The sequence below is a fragment of the Anoplopoma fimbria genome, chromosome 1 (genome assembly GCF_027596085.1).
Source record: "Anoplopoma fimbria isolate UVic2021 breed Golden Eagle Sablefish chromosome 1, Afim_UVic_2022, whole genome shotgun sequence".
Lineage (NCBI taxonomy): Eukaryota > Metazoa > Chordata > Actinopteri > Perciformes > Anoplopomatidae > Anoplopoma > Anoplopoma fimbria.
The window spans coordinates 1397791-1415259 of NC_072449.1; the positions used below are offsets into that span (position 1 = coordinate 1397791).

General features: G+C 41.1%; 1 protein-coding gene across 1 annotated transcript; it reads left to right on the forward strand.

Annotated features, from left to right (window-relative positions):
- Positions 1 to 13294: 13294 nt before the first annotated feature.
- LOC129091482 (uncharacterized) lies at positions 13295 to 14787 on the forward strand. Its single transcript, XM_054599130.1, has 2 exons — positions 13295 to 13994; positions 14134 to 14787. The coding sequence occupies exons 1-2, from the start codon at positions 13713 to 13715 to the stop codon at positions 14785 to 14787; spliced, it is 936 nt and encodes a 311-aa protein (XP_054455105.1). The 5' UTR covers positions 13295 to 13712.
- The last annotated feature ends 2682 nt before the right edge of the window (positions 14788 to 17469 follow it).

The following is a 17469-nucleotide window of genomic DNA, read 5'->3' on the forward strand; positions in this document are numbered from 1 at the left end:
ATAAATCAACATGTACTTCCTGTTTCAAACAGGAAATGAAGAGTGGAACATCCCTGTGTGTTTTTTGCGTACTTTAAACGTATTCGTTCGTCATCACGTGGATGACATACTAGCAGATTTCGAGGTGTATCAATGAATTACGGTCCATTATTTTGTCGTAGATTTAGCTACGAATACTGGATGAGGCCAGTCTGACCCCGACGACCTCAGATGAGAGGAAGAGAATGGACAGATAGATTATCACGTGAACTCCTGTTGAACACCTCTCTTTAAGATAAGATACGATAAGATAATCCTTTATTAGTCCTGCAGCGCGGACATTTACAGGATTTACAGCAGCAGAGAGGATAGTGCAAAACAAGATCAAAAACAAGTGTAAAAAAGCAGTAAAAACAGTAAATAATATTAAATAAGTAAACAAAAAGTAAAAAATCCACAGTAACTAAAATATTATATATACAGACAGAATAACTATTATATTGCACAGATGTTTAGTGTCGTGTGGTCTACTGGGAGCAGAGATGGTTGGAAGGACCTGTATATCTTAATATCTTATCTTTGGTATTCAAACAGTCAAACTACCCATGGTTCACCAGCTCCTGAGGGAAATATGGTAAATGGATTTGTAGTCTTCTGACCATTAAAAGTGCTTTAACACTAAATGTAAACTAAAGGTCCATCTGGTCATCAAGATCTAAACTAGATTCATTAATTCACAAATACTGAATGATGACACAGCCTTCAGGTGCCATTTGCAGTTCAGTATTTTGACCAAGGACACTTCAACAAGCACTCTGGAGGAGTCGGGGATCAAACCGCTGATCTTCAGATTAGAAAAGGACCTGCTCTCCCTCCATGCCACCCTTTAATATCTGTCTAATCTCTTAATTGCTGGTTAAGGCTGTACTTCACTTCATTCTGAGTTTCGTCGTCGTGTTTGAAACTTTTTTAACGGTCTTCACCTCGGTTTCAGTAAAAAAAAACGGTGTCGTTACATTTGACGACGTTTTAAGCTGTGAGGCCGCTCGGTGATGAGATTATGTTCAAAGTGAGTGACAGCTAATGATACGTTAGCACCGCCTCCACCAGAGGAGAGGAGTCGGGTGTCTCCGGCAGCATGCCTCCCTCTGTTCTCCCAACAATACACCCACACTCACCTGGTGACATCACCGGCCCACGGCACGCTCCCATTGGCTGCCTGTGGGGTCACATGACGCTCAGGAGAGGTCGGTGTGTGTGTGTGTGTGTGTGTGTGTGTGTGTGTGTGTGTGTGTGTGTGTGTTTGTGTGTGTGTGGGCGAGAGTGTGCCACCAACGAAGCGTTGTAAATGTGTTTGTTGTGTTAGGACAAAGCGTTCTTTCTGGCTAGTGAAGCGTAAAGAGAGAGATTTTATATTTCCTCCTGCAAGTGTGTGTGTGTGTGTGTGTGTGTGTGTGTGTGTGTGTGTGTGTGTGTGTGTGTGTGTGTGTGTTTCATCTGATTCACCAGTAAATCTCCATCCAATCTATTAATTTATTCAGTGTTAAATAATCAGATGAGACTGATCATGTGACTTCTGTGTTCCCAGTTCTGCTGAGTAAGACATTATAAATAAATTACCACAGTACAAGTTTTACTGAAAAGTATTTTAATAAAAGTTTACTAGTGTTGATGCTGAGAGCGGAACAGATTTAAAAAAAATGTGAGGACAAAAAAGTTAAAAAAACACAAGATACTTTCTGTTAATCTTTTTCATTTTTGTAACCAACTTCAGTCCTGATCCTCATCACCATCATTACCACCAAATATTCATTCATTCTGAGAATTGTAACCCATTTTAACTCATGTTTTTCAGATGATGCCAATTTATTATTAAGTGTTTGCTTTTAGTCATTTTGGGTCACTTGTTATCGTTTCACATCTATTTTGAGTAATTTTGCGTCTTGTTGTAGTGGTTTTGCATCTATTTTTTTATTTTTTATTCTATGTGGTAATTATGTATCTCATTGTAGTCACCTTTTGTCTCTTTGTAGTCACCGTTTGTCTCTTTGTAGTCACCTTTTGTCTCTTTGTAGTCATTTCTTGTCCTTTTGTGTCTCTGTATTTGTGTCGTATCTCTTTGTAGTTGTTTTGTTTCTCTTTGTAGTCATTTTGTATCTCTTTGTAGTTGTTTTGTATCTCTTTGTAGTTGTTTTGTTTCTTTTTGTAGTTGTTTTGTTTCTTTTTGTAGTCATTTTGTTTCTCTTTGTAGTTGTTTTGTTTCTCTTTGTAGTCATTTGGCATCTACTTTTAGATGTTTTCTATGTGATCTTTTTGCATCTCTTTGTGGTCGTTGTCTTTGTGGTTGTTTCACTTTTCTTTTTTTTTTCTGCATAAATTGAAACTGGAGAACCTGCTGCTCAAACAGCTCCTGGTTTTAGGACTACAGACTGTGAATGTCTTTGAGCAAGGCACCGACTGGACCCTCCACCTCCCAGGACCAAGTGAAGCAGCAGCAGGTTGAGGTCGTGGACTGACTGACTGACTGACTGACTGGTTGGTCGTTCTCTCAGCAGGTTTCCCTCCACTCCACAAACTAATCTGGTTTAATCCCAACAGGAATCCAGCAAAACCAACAACTTTAAATCTAAAATCTGATCACACAACTTTTCATTACTTCCATATTAGAGCTGTGGAATAAGACGGCTGGATTTAACTCAGCAGTTAATGTCCCCAAAAGAGCCCAAAATATCTCAGTGTGTGAGAGAACGAGGGACTTTTCAGTCATTAAAACAACGGACCAACAGTATAAAACAAGCGCCCCCTAGAGGCCGAAGTGTTCCAATGTGAAGGAATGCAGGAAAATGTAATATTCTTTATGTTATAAATGGAGCATCATTTACTAAATGAACATCATGCTGTATTGAAGAAGACTTGAAACTAGAGATTGAGACCATAAACTCATGTTTACAATGTTTACTGAGGGAATAAATCAAGAGAGAAGTAGAGTCATTTTCTCATAGACTTCTATACAACCAGAGGAGTCGCCCCCTGGTGGACACTAGAGAGAATGCAGCTTTAACACATGAAGCTTTGACTTTACTCTGCAGAATCGGAGATTGATGCCTGTATAAAACATATAGCAGTTATCATTTCACTAAGGAGAAATCAATCTGAAGTTTTCAGTATAACATTATTTAATGAGGTTAGCGACAAAAATAGTTTTAATAGATTAGACTCCAGCGATTTGAAGAATCTTCACGAAGATGGGAGATCAGACAAGGAAAGAAATATACGAGATGATATTAAGGGATCAGACAGGGCCGTTTTAGTTTCAAAGATAGATAATGATATGTCTTTGGAAATATTAACGTAGCAACAGCCATAAGGAACCGTATGTTTTGTATTAATTACGTACACTTACTGGTTTAAACTGTGGCTCAGCAAAGTCAGCTCAATAACACAAATAATGTTGATTATTGCAGCTTTGTTTTTCTTATGTTTTCAGTTCAATGTGAAGTTGCATTTCTTGTTTGATAGAAAAGTGCTAAAACTTAATGTTTATTCTCTTCTCTGTCATCAGCATCCATGAAGAGCAGAGGAATCAGACAGCAAAGACCTAAGTCCTTAATGTAATAGGGAGACAAATCGTGGTCTTGTGAGGGTGACGGCGGTCTTGTAAGTCCAAGAAACCTCTAATACATGCACACACACACACACACACACACACACACTAATACACACACACACACACACACACACACACACACACACACACACACAGACACATTATCCCCTGAAAGACTGAATGCAGCAGCAGCCTCAAAAGCACCTAAACACGGAGTAGAAAAGGCTGAGAGGAGGACTGTTGGTGGCTGTTGTGTCTCTAAACCAAATGCCGAGTGTCTGAACAGCAGCCAAGCCTGAAGGGGCAACCGGCAAGCCAACAACGCTGGTTGTCACGGTAACCGTAGTAGTAGTAGTAGTAAAAAGAAGCAGCCCAACTATTCAGGGAAGTGTCCATGTTTGATAGGTTTCTCGTTTGTCAAACAAGATGTGATGGAAATATGTGGAAGTTTCCTTTAAAAGAACTGATCAGTACTTCAGCTGTAAGTGTTGTAGTATAAGTACAAATGTAAACATACCTGTCTGTGTACTTTGAGTGTACCTGCAGGATTAAACCGTGTATCCATCAGATCAGAGCTAAATCATCCCTGACCAACACCAGAGATGACTAACAACGTATTGTAACAACGTAAACGCAACGTAGTGTAACAACGTAGCGTCACAACGTAGTGTAACAACGTAGCGTCACAACGTAGTGTAACAACGTATTGTAACAACGTAAACGCAACGTAGTGTAACAACGTAGTGTAACAACGTAGTGTAACAACGTAGCGTAACAATGTAGCATAACAACGTAGCGTAACAACGTAGCGTAACAACGTAGTGTAACAATGTAGCGTCACAACGTAGTGTAACAACGTAGTGTAACAACGTAGTGTAACAACGTAAATGCAACATAGTGTAACAACGTAGTATAACAACGTAGTGTAACAACGTAGCGTTACAACGTAGTGTAACAACGTAGCGTTACAACGTAGTGTAACAACGTAGCGTCACAACGTAGTGTAACAACGTAAACGCAACATAGAGTAACAACGTAGTATAACAACGTAGTGTAACAACGTAGTGTAACAACGTAGTGTAACAATGTAGTGTAACAATGTAGCGTAACAATGTAGCGTAACAATGTAGCGTAACAACGTAGCGTAACAACGTAGCGTAACAACGTAGCGTAACAACGTAGTGTAACAATGTAGTGTAACAACGTAAGCGCAATGTAGCGTAACAACGTAGCGTAACAACGTAGCGTAACAACGTAGCGTAACAACGTAGCGTAACAACGTAGCGTAACAACGTAGCGTAACAACGTAGCGTAACAACGTAAACGCAATGTAGTGTAACAACGTAGCGTCACAACGTAGTGTAACAACGTAAACGCAATGTAGCGTCACAACATAGTGTAACAACGTAGCGTAACAACGTAGCGTAACAACAAGCGTAACAGCGTAACAACGCGTAACAACGTGGCGTAACAACGTAGCGTCACAACGTAGTGTAACAACGTAGCGTAACAACGTAGCGTAACAACGTAGCGTAACAACGTAGCGTAACAACGTAGCGTCACAACGTAGCGTCACAACGTAAATGCAATGTAGTGTAACAACATAGCATCACAACGTAGCGTCACAACGTAGCGTCACAACGTAGCGTCACAACGTACTGTCACAACGTAGTGTAACAACGTAAACGCAATGGCAATGTAGTGTAACAACGTAGTGTAACAACGTAGTGTAACAACATATACGCAATGTAGTGTAACAACGTAGCGTCACAACGTAGTGTAACAACGTAAATGCAATGTAGTGTAACAACGTAGTGTAACAACGTAAATGCAATGTAGTGTCACAACGTAGTGTAACAACGTAAACGCAATGTAGTGTAACAACGTAGTGTAACGACGTAGCGTAACAACGTATACGCAATGTAGTGTAACAACGTAGTGTAATAACGTAAACGCAATGTAGTGTAACAATGTAGTGTAACAACGTAGCGTCACAACGTAGTGTAACAACGTAAACACAATGTAGTGTAACAACGTAGCGTCACAATGTAGTGTAACAACGTAAACGCAATGTAGTGTAACAACGTAGCGTCACAACGTAGTGTAACAACGTAGTGTAACAACGTAGTGTAACAACGTCAACGCAATGTAGTGTAACAACGTACTGTAACAACGTAAACGCAATGTAGCGTAACAACGTAGCGTAACAACGTAGCGTAACAACGTAGCGTCACAACGTAGCGTCACAACGTAGCATCACAACGTAAACGCAATGTAGTGTAACAACATAGCGCCACAGCGTGGCGTAGTGGCGTAACAACAGCGTCAACGTAACGCAATGTAGTGTAAAAGTGTCACAGCGTAGTGTCACAACGTGGTGTAACAACGTAAACGCAATGGCAATGTAGTGTAACAACGTAAACGCAATGGCAATGTAGTGTAACAACGTAAACGCAATGTAGTGTAACAACGTAGTGTAACAACGTAGTGTAACAACGTAGTGTAACAACGTAGTGTAACAACGTAGCGTAACAACGTAAATGCAATGTAGTGTAACAACGTAGTGTAACAACGTAGTGTAACAACGTAAACGCAATGTAGTGTAACAACGTAGTGTAACAACGTAGTGTAACAACGTAAACGCAATGTAGTGTAACAACGTAGTGTAACAACGTAGTGTAACAACGTAGTGTAACAACATAGTGTAACAACGTAGTGTAATGACGTAGTGTAACGACGTAGCGTCACGATGTAGCGTAACAACGTAGCATAACAACGTAAACGCAACGTAGTGTAACAACGTAGTGTAACAACGTAGTGTAACAACGTAGTGTAACAACGTAAACGCAATGTAGTGTAACAACGTAGTGTAACAACGTAGTGTAACAACGTAAACGCGTAGTGTAACAACGTAGTGTAACAACGTAGTGTAACAACGTAGCGTAACAACGTAGCGTAACAACGTAAACGCAATGTAGTGTAACAACGTAGCGTAACAACGTAGCGTAACAACGTAAACGCAATGTAGTGTAACAACGTAGTGTAACAACGTAAACGCAATGTACTGTAACAACGTAAACGCAATGTAGTGTAACAACGTAGTGTAACAACGTAGTGTAACGTAGTGTAACAATGTAGCGTAACAACAGAGTGTAACGACGTAGTGTAACGACGTAGTGTAACGACGTAGCGTCACGACGTAGCGTCACGACGTAGCATAACAACGTAGCATAACAACGTAAACGCAATGTAGTGTAACAACAATGTAGTGTAACAACGTAGTGTAACAACGTAAACGCAATGTAGTGTAACAACGTAAACGCAATGTAGTGTAACAACGTAGTGTAACAACGTAAACGCAATGTAGTGTAACAATGTAGCGTAACAACGTAGTGTAATAATAATAATAATAATAATCAATCCTTTATTAGTCCCACAATGGGGAAATTATTTCTCTGCATTTAACCCATCCCGGAGGAGCAGTGGGCTGCAATGAAGCGCCCGGGGAGCAACTTGGGGTTAGGTGTCTTGCTCAAGGACACCTCGGCATGTTGGCGGTAGAGGGGTTTGAACCACCAACCTTGTGGTTACGGGACAAGCGCTCTACCTCATGTGCCACAGCCGTGAGGTTGTTACACTACGTGTAACAACGTAGTGTAACAACGTAGTGTAACAATGTAGCGTAACAACAGAGTGTAACGACGTAGTGTAACGACGTAGTGTAACAACGTAAACGCAATGTAGTGTAACAACGTAGTGTAACAACGTAGTGTGACAACGTAGCGTCACAACGTAGTGTGACAACGTAGCGTCACAACGTAGCCTAACAACGTATCGTCACAACGTAAACGCAACGTAGTGTAACAACGCAGCGTCACAACACCGCGTCACAACACCGCGTCACAACAGCGTCACAACGTAGCGTCACAACGCAGCGTCACAACGCAGCCTAACAAAGTAGCGTCACAAAGTAGCGCCACAAAGTAGCGTCACAAAGTAGCGTCACAGCATAAACGCAATGTAGTGTAACAACATAGCATCACAACGTAGCGTCACAACGTAGCGTCACAACGCAGCGTCACAACGTAGAATCTTAACCTTTCAATGCAGCGTGACAAAGTTACTTTAACTGATGTATTATTTGGATTATGTACCAGCAGTATGATAAGTCATTACCAGCTGGAACAATAAATTGATGATTAATGCATCAATAATATTATACATAATATTCTGCAGAATGAGTACTTTTACTCTTTAGTTTTAAATGCAGGACCGTGGTTTTAGTACTCTGGTAGTACTTCTTCCACAGCCTGAGGAACTTGCAAACAACATGCAGGAGGCTTCAAACTACAAAGTAGTAGAAATAAGACAAATGCCTGAAGTTGGTTTAAGTAAGACGGTCCTCACAAATGCATAAGTAAAACTGTGTGTGTGTGTGTGTGTGTGTTCAGTAACTGTGTCTCTTGTCACCGTAGCGATGGCACCAGGCCAGAATGTCCCCAGTGAGTGCGCTCAGTCCAGAATGAAACCACCAATCAGAGCGCTGACGCCTCAGTCTCTTCGTGGCAGGGGGCCGCTGGCACTAATCAAGTCCTCAGGTACCTGCCAATAACACACACACACACACACACACACACACACACACACACACACACACAACACACACACACACACACACACACACACACACAAGAAAATAGTAAAACTGCTCAATCATTTCTTTGCATTCATGTCTTTCAAGATGAAAGCAATATCATAAACAAAAGTAAATTAAACGTTTGTAAATTATTCCTACTGAAAAATAAAAATGGATGTGTCATTTATTTTTGACTGCATAAAGTTTTCCAGCCCCCATGTTATAAAACATGCCACAAAAGTATCCTCCCAGCTGATAAAACGTGATGTTGTGCCCTAAACTTGTTAATTTCAAGCTAAATTTGTATTATATTGTAAGTTCTTGAGTGTATTTTGAGTCAATTAATATTTCTGCAGGTAATGCATATTCACGTCTGTTCAGTGTGTTTCATGGTTTGAGGCGGAGTCTGTCATAGATTCACACTGATGATAAACTGAGTGGAATCATGCATCATGTGATCAGTGACAGTAATCTGATTGATATCAGCCTCACTGTTTCCTGTTCACTCTCCTACAGCCGTATCAGAGCATCATTAAGCTACTGCTAATGCTAACGCAACATCTCCTGCTGCTGCTGCTTCACATTAAAACACCTCAACATGACATCACAAGTCTTTTATTGTGAAGCACTCACAGGAAACACAATGTATTCATCACTGAGGTTAAAAACAGGAGAGACTTTAATGACTCACTGCCTCTGATTGGCTGAACCCTTCTAGGTGTTCCAGGTGTCTGCTCAAAGCTAACGTTAGCTTATGCTAAGCTCTACTACACATTAGAAAGGCCCAGGAGGAAAGCTCCTAAACCACAGCAGTTCACCTTTATGTTCCCGTAGTCCAAAGTTAGTCTACCCGGTCTGAAGAACTTTATTAAATTTAAATTCAATGTTGGTAGTTTAATGAAACTTGAAGGAATATCGAAAATGTGTTCTTGGAGTTGGGAAGTTCAACAAACTGGCGTTACGAAAAGCTAATACCTTCTGGAATTGCTACCTAGCCAGCCGACCAGTCACACTTCCAATATTCTGAATTACAATTGACATTTAGCCTCAAATTTTTTAACAATTGTGAGTAACAGACAGATGAGCTCCTACAGAGCACATAGAAGAAACACAACCAGACTGACACACAAAGTTTTTCTGTAGAACTAACAGTTTATTTATTGTGGTTGTTTTGTGTTCCTTTATTCAATTCAATTTATTTTGTATAGCCCAAAATCACAAATTACAAATCTGTACACATGCGACATCCTCTGTCCTTCCCTCACATCGTCACAGGAAAAACTCCCCTAAAAAACCCCTTTAACAGGGAGAAAAAAGGAAGAAACCTCTGGGAGAACGACAGAGGAGGGATCCTTCTCCCAGGATGGACAGAATGCAATAGATGTCATGTGTACAGAATGAGCAGCATAACAGAGATACAACACATTCAATGTATATGACATAAATGATTCATATAATAAGAGTAGTAAGCAGAGTAACGAAGGAAAAAATTAAGACTATATAATAAAAGCAACAATAACTATAGTAGAATTAAAATAACGATATAGGGAATAGTAATAGTAATGTAACTAATAATAATAATGGTAGTAGCAGTGGGTGTCAGCCGGGTCACAGCAGGAGGCACGACCACAGTCCAGGTATAACCAAAATTCATGGGAAGCCTGTGAGGCGAGAAAGCACAAGGACTCCGGGGAAGAAGCAAAGTCAGTAATGTGCATAAATCGTAAACGCAAGCTGTTTGAAAGACAGAACCACTGCAAAGCCGCCAGCCCAGACTCTGCTTCTCCCTCCACCTTGAAGCACTGTGCTGATCAGCTGTCTCTGGTATTTTGTCCTTTAACACGTCACTGGAGACATGCCACACGAAAGCCTTCTTTAAAACCTAACTAACCATCCCTGTCCAGAAATATGATATCGTAATATAAGATATGAAATACACATGATAAGTCATAGTAACATGGAGATATGAAACTTAGGACTTTGCCGATTCCAACAGAGCCGTGAGGTTCACACGTTAGGTCATGAGGCTCAGTTTGAAACTCTGTGGAAGTCTCTCCCTCTTCTTCTCTCACTCCTCCAACTCAACACAAGGTCCTCTGCTTTGTTTAAACACTTGTTCTTCAGGTCATCGTCCTTTGGAGTTCCACAAAGAGAACATTTCCTTTCACAGAGCAGAACACAGCGTCTTCTGAAGACCACAGCTCTTCGGACTGAGCTCCAGCTCCACTTCCTTTGTTTAAAGTATGCTAAACTAGCCAGTAGGCAGGTCCAATGAAAACGTGTTACTTGGTGACATCACTACTCTACGGAAGTAAAGACGAGAATTCAAACGAAGCGTTTCATGTGTGGGGCGACTGTGGCGTAGTGGAGAGCAAGGTAGTTCTCCAATCAGAGGGTCGGTGGTTCGATACCCGGCCTCGGCAGTCGATGTGTCCTTGGGCAAGACACTTAACCCCAAGTTGCTCCTGAAGGCCATCGGTGTGGACTGGATGATGAATGTTAGTGAGAGTCTGATGGTGGCACCTTGATGGTAGCCTGTCATCAGTGTGTGAATGGGTGAATGATATGTAATGATATGTAATGATATGTAATATAAGCTTTGAGCTACTGACTGTAAGTCGCTTTGGATAAAAGCGTCTGCTAAATGACTGTAATGTAATGTGTTGAGTCAGTCGGGGCTCCAGCAAATCAGCAAAATGTAATGTAATGAGGTTACATGTACAGAAATATATATAACACTCTAAAGGAAAGGGAAAGATAGGTTAGGTCCTCTAATGCATCAATAATTATAATACAATAAAATAATATTATTCTGAAATGGTCCATTGTGCATAATGAGTACTTTTACTGTAACAGAGTATTTACACTGTGTATTAGTACTTCTACTGAAGTAAAAGATGTGAGTACTTCTTCAGTCTCTGCTCTCACAGGAGAAACTTTATGAAGTGCAACAACAGACTCAGTTTTAATCAGAAGTTCACTAAATCATCAGAACTAATAAACAACAAGAAACTATTCAGTGAAGAAGAAACAAGCAGACTGTGACACGTGCATGTAGTATGGATCACCATAGCAACACAGGAAGGTGGCTTGATGTGCTCAGAGAGATATTGATCTGTTGATTGACAGTCAGTTTGTGTACAAGCCTCACTTAAACCGTGGGAGGGACTGAAAGAGTTAATGCAGCTAAAAACAACACAAACAGAGTCACAGCTCCAGATTCATTCTAAAAGGAAAAGCATGGATTAAAGATGAGCCTACAGAGCAACACAATATGAGTTGATGTGAATAAAGAAAGCAGCTGAAATCATCCTGCAGCTTTATGAAGGACTTATTAAAGTAAAGAACACAGAAACACGATGCCAGTGAACTGAGTGAGACACAGTTACAGAGAGAACCCAGACAGGAACACACACTGCAGTAGTAGTAGTAGTAGTAGTAGTAGTAGTAGTAGTAGTAGTAGTAGTAGTAGTAGTAGTAGTAGTAGTAGTAGTAGTAGTAGTAGTAGTAGTAGTAGTAGTAGTAGTAGTAGTAGTAGTAGTAGTAGTAGTAGTAGTAGTAGTAGTAGTAGTAGTAGTAGTGGTAGTGGTAGTAGTAGTAGTAGTAGTAGTAGTAGTAGTGGTAGTAGTAGTAGTAGTAGTGGTAGTAGTAGTAGTAGTAGTAGTAGTAGTAGTAGTAGTAGTAGTAGTAGTGGTAGTAGTAGTAGTAGTAGTAGTAGTAGTAGTAGTGGTAGTAGTAGTAGTAGTAGTAGTAGTAGTAGTAGTAGTAGTAGTAGTAGTAGTGGTAGTAGTAGTAGTAGTAGTAGTAGTAGTAGTAGTAGTAGTAGTAGTAGTAGTAGTAGTAGTAGTGGTAGTAGTAGTAGTAGTAGTAGTAGTAGTAGTAGTAGTAGTAGTAGTGGTAGTAGTAGTACCGGTAGTGTAGTAGTAGTAGTAGTAGTAGTAGTAGTAGTAGTAGTAGTAGTAGTAGTAGTAGTAGTAGTAGTAGTAGTAGTAGTAGTAGTAGTAGTAGTAGTAGTAGTAGTAGTAGTAGTAGTAGTAGTAGTAGTAGTAGTAGTAGTAGTAGTAGTAGTAGTAGTAGTAGTAGTAGTAGTAGTAGTAGTAGTAGTAGTGGTAGTAGTGGTAGTGGTAGTAGTAGTGGTAGTAGTAGTAGTAGTAGTAGTAGTAGTAGTAGTAGTAGTGGTAGTGGTAGTAGTAGTAGTAGTAGTGGTAGTAGTAGTGGTAGTAGTAGTAGTAGTAGTAGTGGTAGTAGTAGTAGTAGTAGTAGTAGTAGTAAGTAGCTGTAACTGTGGATGTTAACACATCAGAAATCATTACAGTTTTTTTCAGTCGCTAACAAGCGTTTTTCTAAACAGTAGTCACATTTTCAAAACTCTAAACACGATTAGCACAACATCGGTCCTTTGTGGCCATACCATTCACACATTTCATGTTGTTTTCACACAATATGCAGTCAGTGAACACATTTATATAATGCTTACATTTTCTTAACAGACAAGCTATACCTCCAAACAAAATTATGGATTGTTTTTGTATTATTTACAAATGTTAACACACAACATCCCACAATTGCAAACACAATATTCCAAACCTTAGATACAGTATAAAAACCTCTGCTTCTGTAATACAGTAATATCAGTTCTAAAACAATATATCTCAGCTGATGCTGATAATAAACAAACAATTGAATAATTGACACACAGCTGATGTATGTTGGGTATATTGGGTCAACCACAGCTGATTCCACTCTGGCTTAGAATCAATGGCATTACTAAAAGGAGGACTTTAGAGGAGCAGTATGTTTTTGGAAACAGAAACCGAAAAAGATGTCTGGACGAGGAAGTAGTTAGAGCAGTAGGGGCCCAGGCTTAGAGAAGAGCAGGCCCAGTGAGAGTGGAGAGGAGCAGGAAAGTGAGAGGTGCAGGAGTAGGAGTAGGAGTAGTGAGAGGAGCAGGAGTAGTGAGAGGAGCAGGAGTAGTGAGAGGAGCAGGAGAAGAGCAGGAGTAGTGAGAGGAGCAGGAGTAGTGAGAGGAGCAGGAGTAGTGAGAGGAGCAGGAGTAGTGAGAGGAGCAGGAGTAGTGAGAGGAGCAGGAGTAGTGAGAGGAGCAGGAGTAGTGAGAGGAGCAGGAGTAGTGAGAGGAGCAGGAGAAGTGAGAGGAGCAGGTCCAGGGAGAAGAGCAGGCCTAAGGAGAGGGCAAGGTAGAGGTATAAGAATGCGTGGTGGTGGCATTCTAAGGGCTACAAGGGCAGTGGTGAGTGATGGAATTCGTGCCACTATCATTGACCATGTGATAAACCACGGTCTTTCACTAAGGGAGGCTGGTGAAAGAGTACAGCCCAATTTGGGGCGGTCAACGGTTGCGTCAATTATACGCATCTTTCAACAAACCAACAGGTAAGTTTGCATTTTACATGGATTGTTTCTATTCTCACTTGACATGTCAATGAGGCCATACAGTAATGCATATGTTGATTTTTTTTGTCCCTCAAAAGAATGCAACGTCTTCCTCCCTCTGGGGGAAGAGGTAAGCTCCTTAATCATCAACAAGAGCTTGCCATAGTAGATATGGTTGTTGCAAATAACGCAATTAAACTGCATGAGATTCAAAGCAGAATTTTGGAGGACCAAGAGATATTTCACAATATCAATAGCATCAGCCTCGCAACCATTACGCGGACATTGTCCAAACACAGAGTGCGGATGAAACAGCTCTACACTGTTCCCTTTGAGAGGAACAGTGAGCGAGTCAAGGTGCTACGACAACAATATGTCCAGGTATAGTGTGTATATTCAATTCAATGTACAGTTCTATAAGCTTTGCACTTTTCAAGTAGGTAACCTACTCAGTAATAGGTTACAGTACTGTATGGTATATAGTACTATAATGGCATGATTTACATAAATTTTGTTTCAGAGAGTTATGGAATTGGAGGCCAACCAGGCCCCTCATGAATTCGTATACGTGGATGAGGCAGGATTTAATCTGGCCAAAAGGCGTCGACGTGGAAGAAATGTCATTGGAAAAAGGGCCACAGTTGATGTTCCTGGACAGAGAGGGGCAAATATCACTATGTGTGCGGCAATTTCAAATGCAGGATCACTCCTCCACAAATGTCAGGTTGGACCTTACAACACCGAGCGCCTCCTTGCTTTTCTCGATGATCTCCACCAGCGCCTGGTTCCAGAGCAGGATCAGGAGGGTGAAAACAGGAGGACCTTCGTTATCACCTGGGACAACGTGGCCTTCCATCACTCACAAGCAGTTACAGCATGGTTTGAGGTCCACTCAAGACTGATTCGTCTATTTCTTCCACCCTATTCACCTTTCCTCAACCCCATAGAGGAGTTCTTTTCTACATGGAGGTGGAAAGTCTATGACCATCAGCCACATGACCAGTTGTCCCTCCTTGAAGCCATGGATGCTGGCTGCAGGGACATCACAGTTGATGATTGTCAAGGGTGGATCAGGCATTCCAAGCGGTTTTATCCAAGGTGTATCGCCTTGGATAACATCAGATGCGATGTGGATGAAAACTTGTGGCCTAACCCTGAAGATCGCAGGGATTAGATAAAGGAATTTTGTGCTTTTTTTTAGTTCTCCCTTTTTACTGGGCTTTTTGCTGTTGCTTTTTTGTTCATGGATATTTTGTTAACTTTAAACAATACTGTAAAACGTTTTCTGTTGTATCATACTGTAAACAGTATTTCTACTATACCTCCTGTAGTAAACAGTAAAGAAAAAAAAAACTGATTCGCTTTTTACTGGAATGCTTTTGAATGTGAACATTACATGTGGATATACAGTACAGTTCCCAACCAAAAAATTTGGCGTAAAAAACAGTGGATTGCATGTTTTGCATGCAAATACCTGTAAAACTGAAACATAAAAGTCTATGCAGTTTTTGTAATGTCCACAATAGCCAGTATTTTGAAACCTGGTGTACTTTGATTGGCTGCATGTTCCTTGTGAAGTGAAAACAAGAGTTATTCTTTGAAAGAATAATTTCATTTTGAGTCAGATGTCCAGTGTTTTGGTAAAGTTAGTGTGTGCAGAGAAAGATGTCTTCTATTTTGAAATGAAGAGTTAGTATATAGTTAACAAAATGTGCTTTTGAGAAGAAAATGATCTATTTGGCCAATTGTGTTTTGTAGGTGTAAGTCTGTGTTAAGAGTTTAGAAAAAGTATTTTAAGTATAGGTAAGCGCTCGTTAGCGATGGAAAAAAACTGTAAGAACACACTGACAGCATCACTCTGATAGGAACACCTCAGCCTGTCCTGGTGGTCATAGAATCAGTCCTCTAATCTGTCATCAGTCAGCAGCTTCTTGAAAAATAAGACATCCTCAGCAAAGGTCCTCCTCTTCCTGTAGGCAGATATACACTGAGGACAGCACATGAGAGCATCAGAGACAGACAGAGAGACAGACGGCAGAGAGACGGTCTACCTGGACATCATGGATCACCTGTTGATGCTGTTGCTGTTGCTGTGGAGCTCAGGTAGGACTCATGTTCTGCTTTAGAGATGATGTGCTCTATTTAAATATGACTGTTGGATCAGAACACTGTTAACGCTGGCGGGCCGCCCCAGTGCGGTCACCACGTTGTCCTTAAAATCTTTTGTTCTAACCGGAGGCAGGCGTTTCCCCCACACCGGAAGGGAAAACCTTTTTCTTTTGGTTGTTTAAACGGATAACAGGGACCCTCAGAAGTGTGTGCCCAAACTGCACGGTCCTCGCCGGCGACGAGCAGGTTCACCACGACCTGACGTCCGGAGTAAATCACCCCGAGTGGGTACCCCTACTCGGCCTTTAGGCTGAGAGAAGGGGGAGAGGTGCGGAGGCCGTGCCCTCTGTGAGTTCCCCCACTTGGCCTGACAGTGAGTCCCAGAGAGACGCAGACGGTTCTCCTGCGGACCTCACCCTAATCCTGCCTGAAATAGCCTCCACTAAGAGAAAAACCTTTCTTAGGGGAATATCAATCGAACTGTCTCGCTTGCCTTGTTCGTAATTTATTACGATGCTCCGAATTGGTTCGTTTCGATGCTTGCTGGTCCCGGAGGAGGCGCGTGGAGAGAAGAATTAGAAAGGGTGAAGGCGTTTTAAACTTTAACTTGGTTTATTGAAGCCAAACAACAGTTATTTTCAGTATATATCAAAGTACAAAAAGTTTTCAGAAAAATTATCTAAGTATCAAAAGTATTCAAAATTGAACAAAGTCCGGAGATTGGTTCTCCCCATGTATTACATTATATCATTACAGTGGGAACATTGAAAGATACCACCATGGTCGTCAAGCCGTACTCAAAGAAGATAATAAATCAGTTAACACCTCATATATCAATCATTTACTTTCTAAGCCAAACGGGGAATATATAGTAAAGCAGTCTATGCATACGATCAAAGCATGTTGGGTTAATATTAGAGCTATTATACGTGCTCCTTGTCTGTCAAAGCCCTTTACACATTCCGCAAAGGCAGGCTTCCTCGTAGAGATGTACTCACATTTATTATTTGTTTTTTGGTCTTTTTAGTTCATTGTTTTACTGTTTTACTGAACTTCATAAAAATAACTAAAGTTAGTCCCCCGGGTAATCGAAGTTAGATTTGCATCCCTTTTCCAACTCTTCCAACTACACACACACACACACACACACACACACACACACACACACACACACACACACACACACACACACACACACACACACACACACACACACACACACAACACACACACACACAAACACACACACGCAGACACACAGTCACACACACACACATACACACACAGTCGCACACACACACACACACACACACACACACATACATGCAGACACAACTACACACACACAGACACACACAGACAACTACACACACACACAGACACACAGACACACATACACACACACAGACACACACACACACACGCAGACACACAGTCACACACACACACACACACACACACACACACATACACACACAGTCGCACACACACACAGTCACACACACACACACACAACTACACACACACAGACACACACAGACAACTACACACACACACAAACACACACATACACGCAGACACACACAACTACACACACATAGACACACACAGACAACTACACACACACAGACACACACACACAGTCACACACACACACACACACACACATACAAACAAACAAACACATACACGCAGACACACACACAGTCACACACAAACACACACATACAAACACACACACACACAC

Coding starts and splice junctions, on each gene's coding strand:
- LOC129091482 (XM_054599130.1), top strand. CDS start 13,713: ATGCAACGTCTTCCTCCCTCTGGGGGAAGAGGTAAGCTCCTTAATCAT. Junction 13,995..14,133: donor TACGACAACAATATGTCCAG/GTATAGTGTGTA, acceptor ATTTTGTTTCAG/AGAGTTATGGAATTGGAGGC.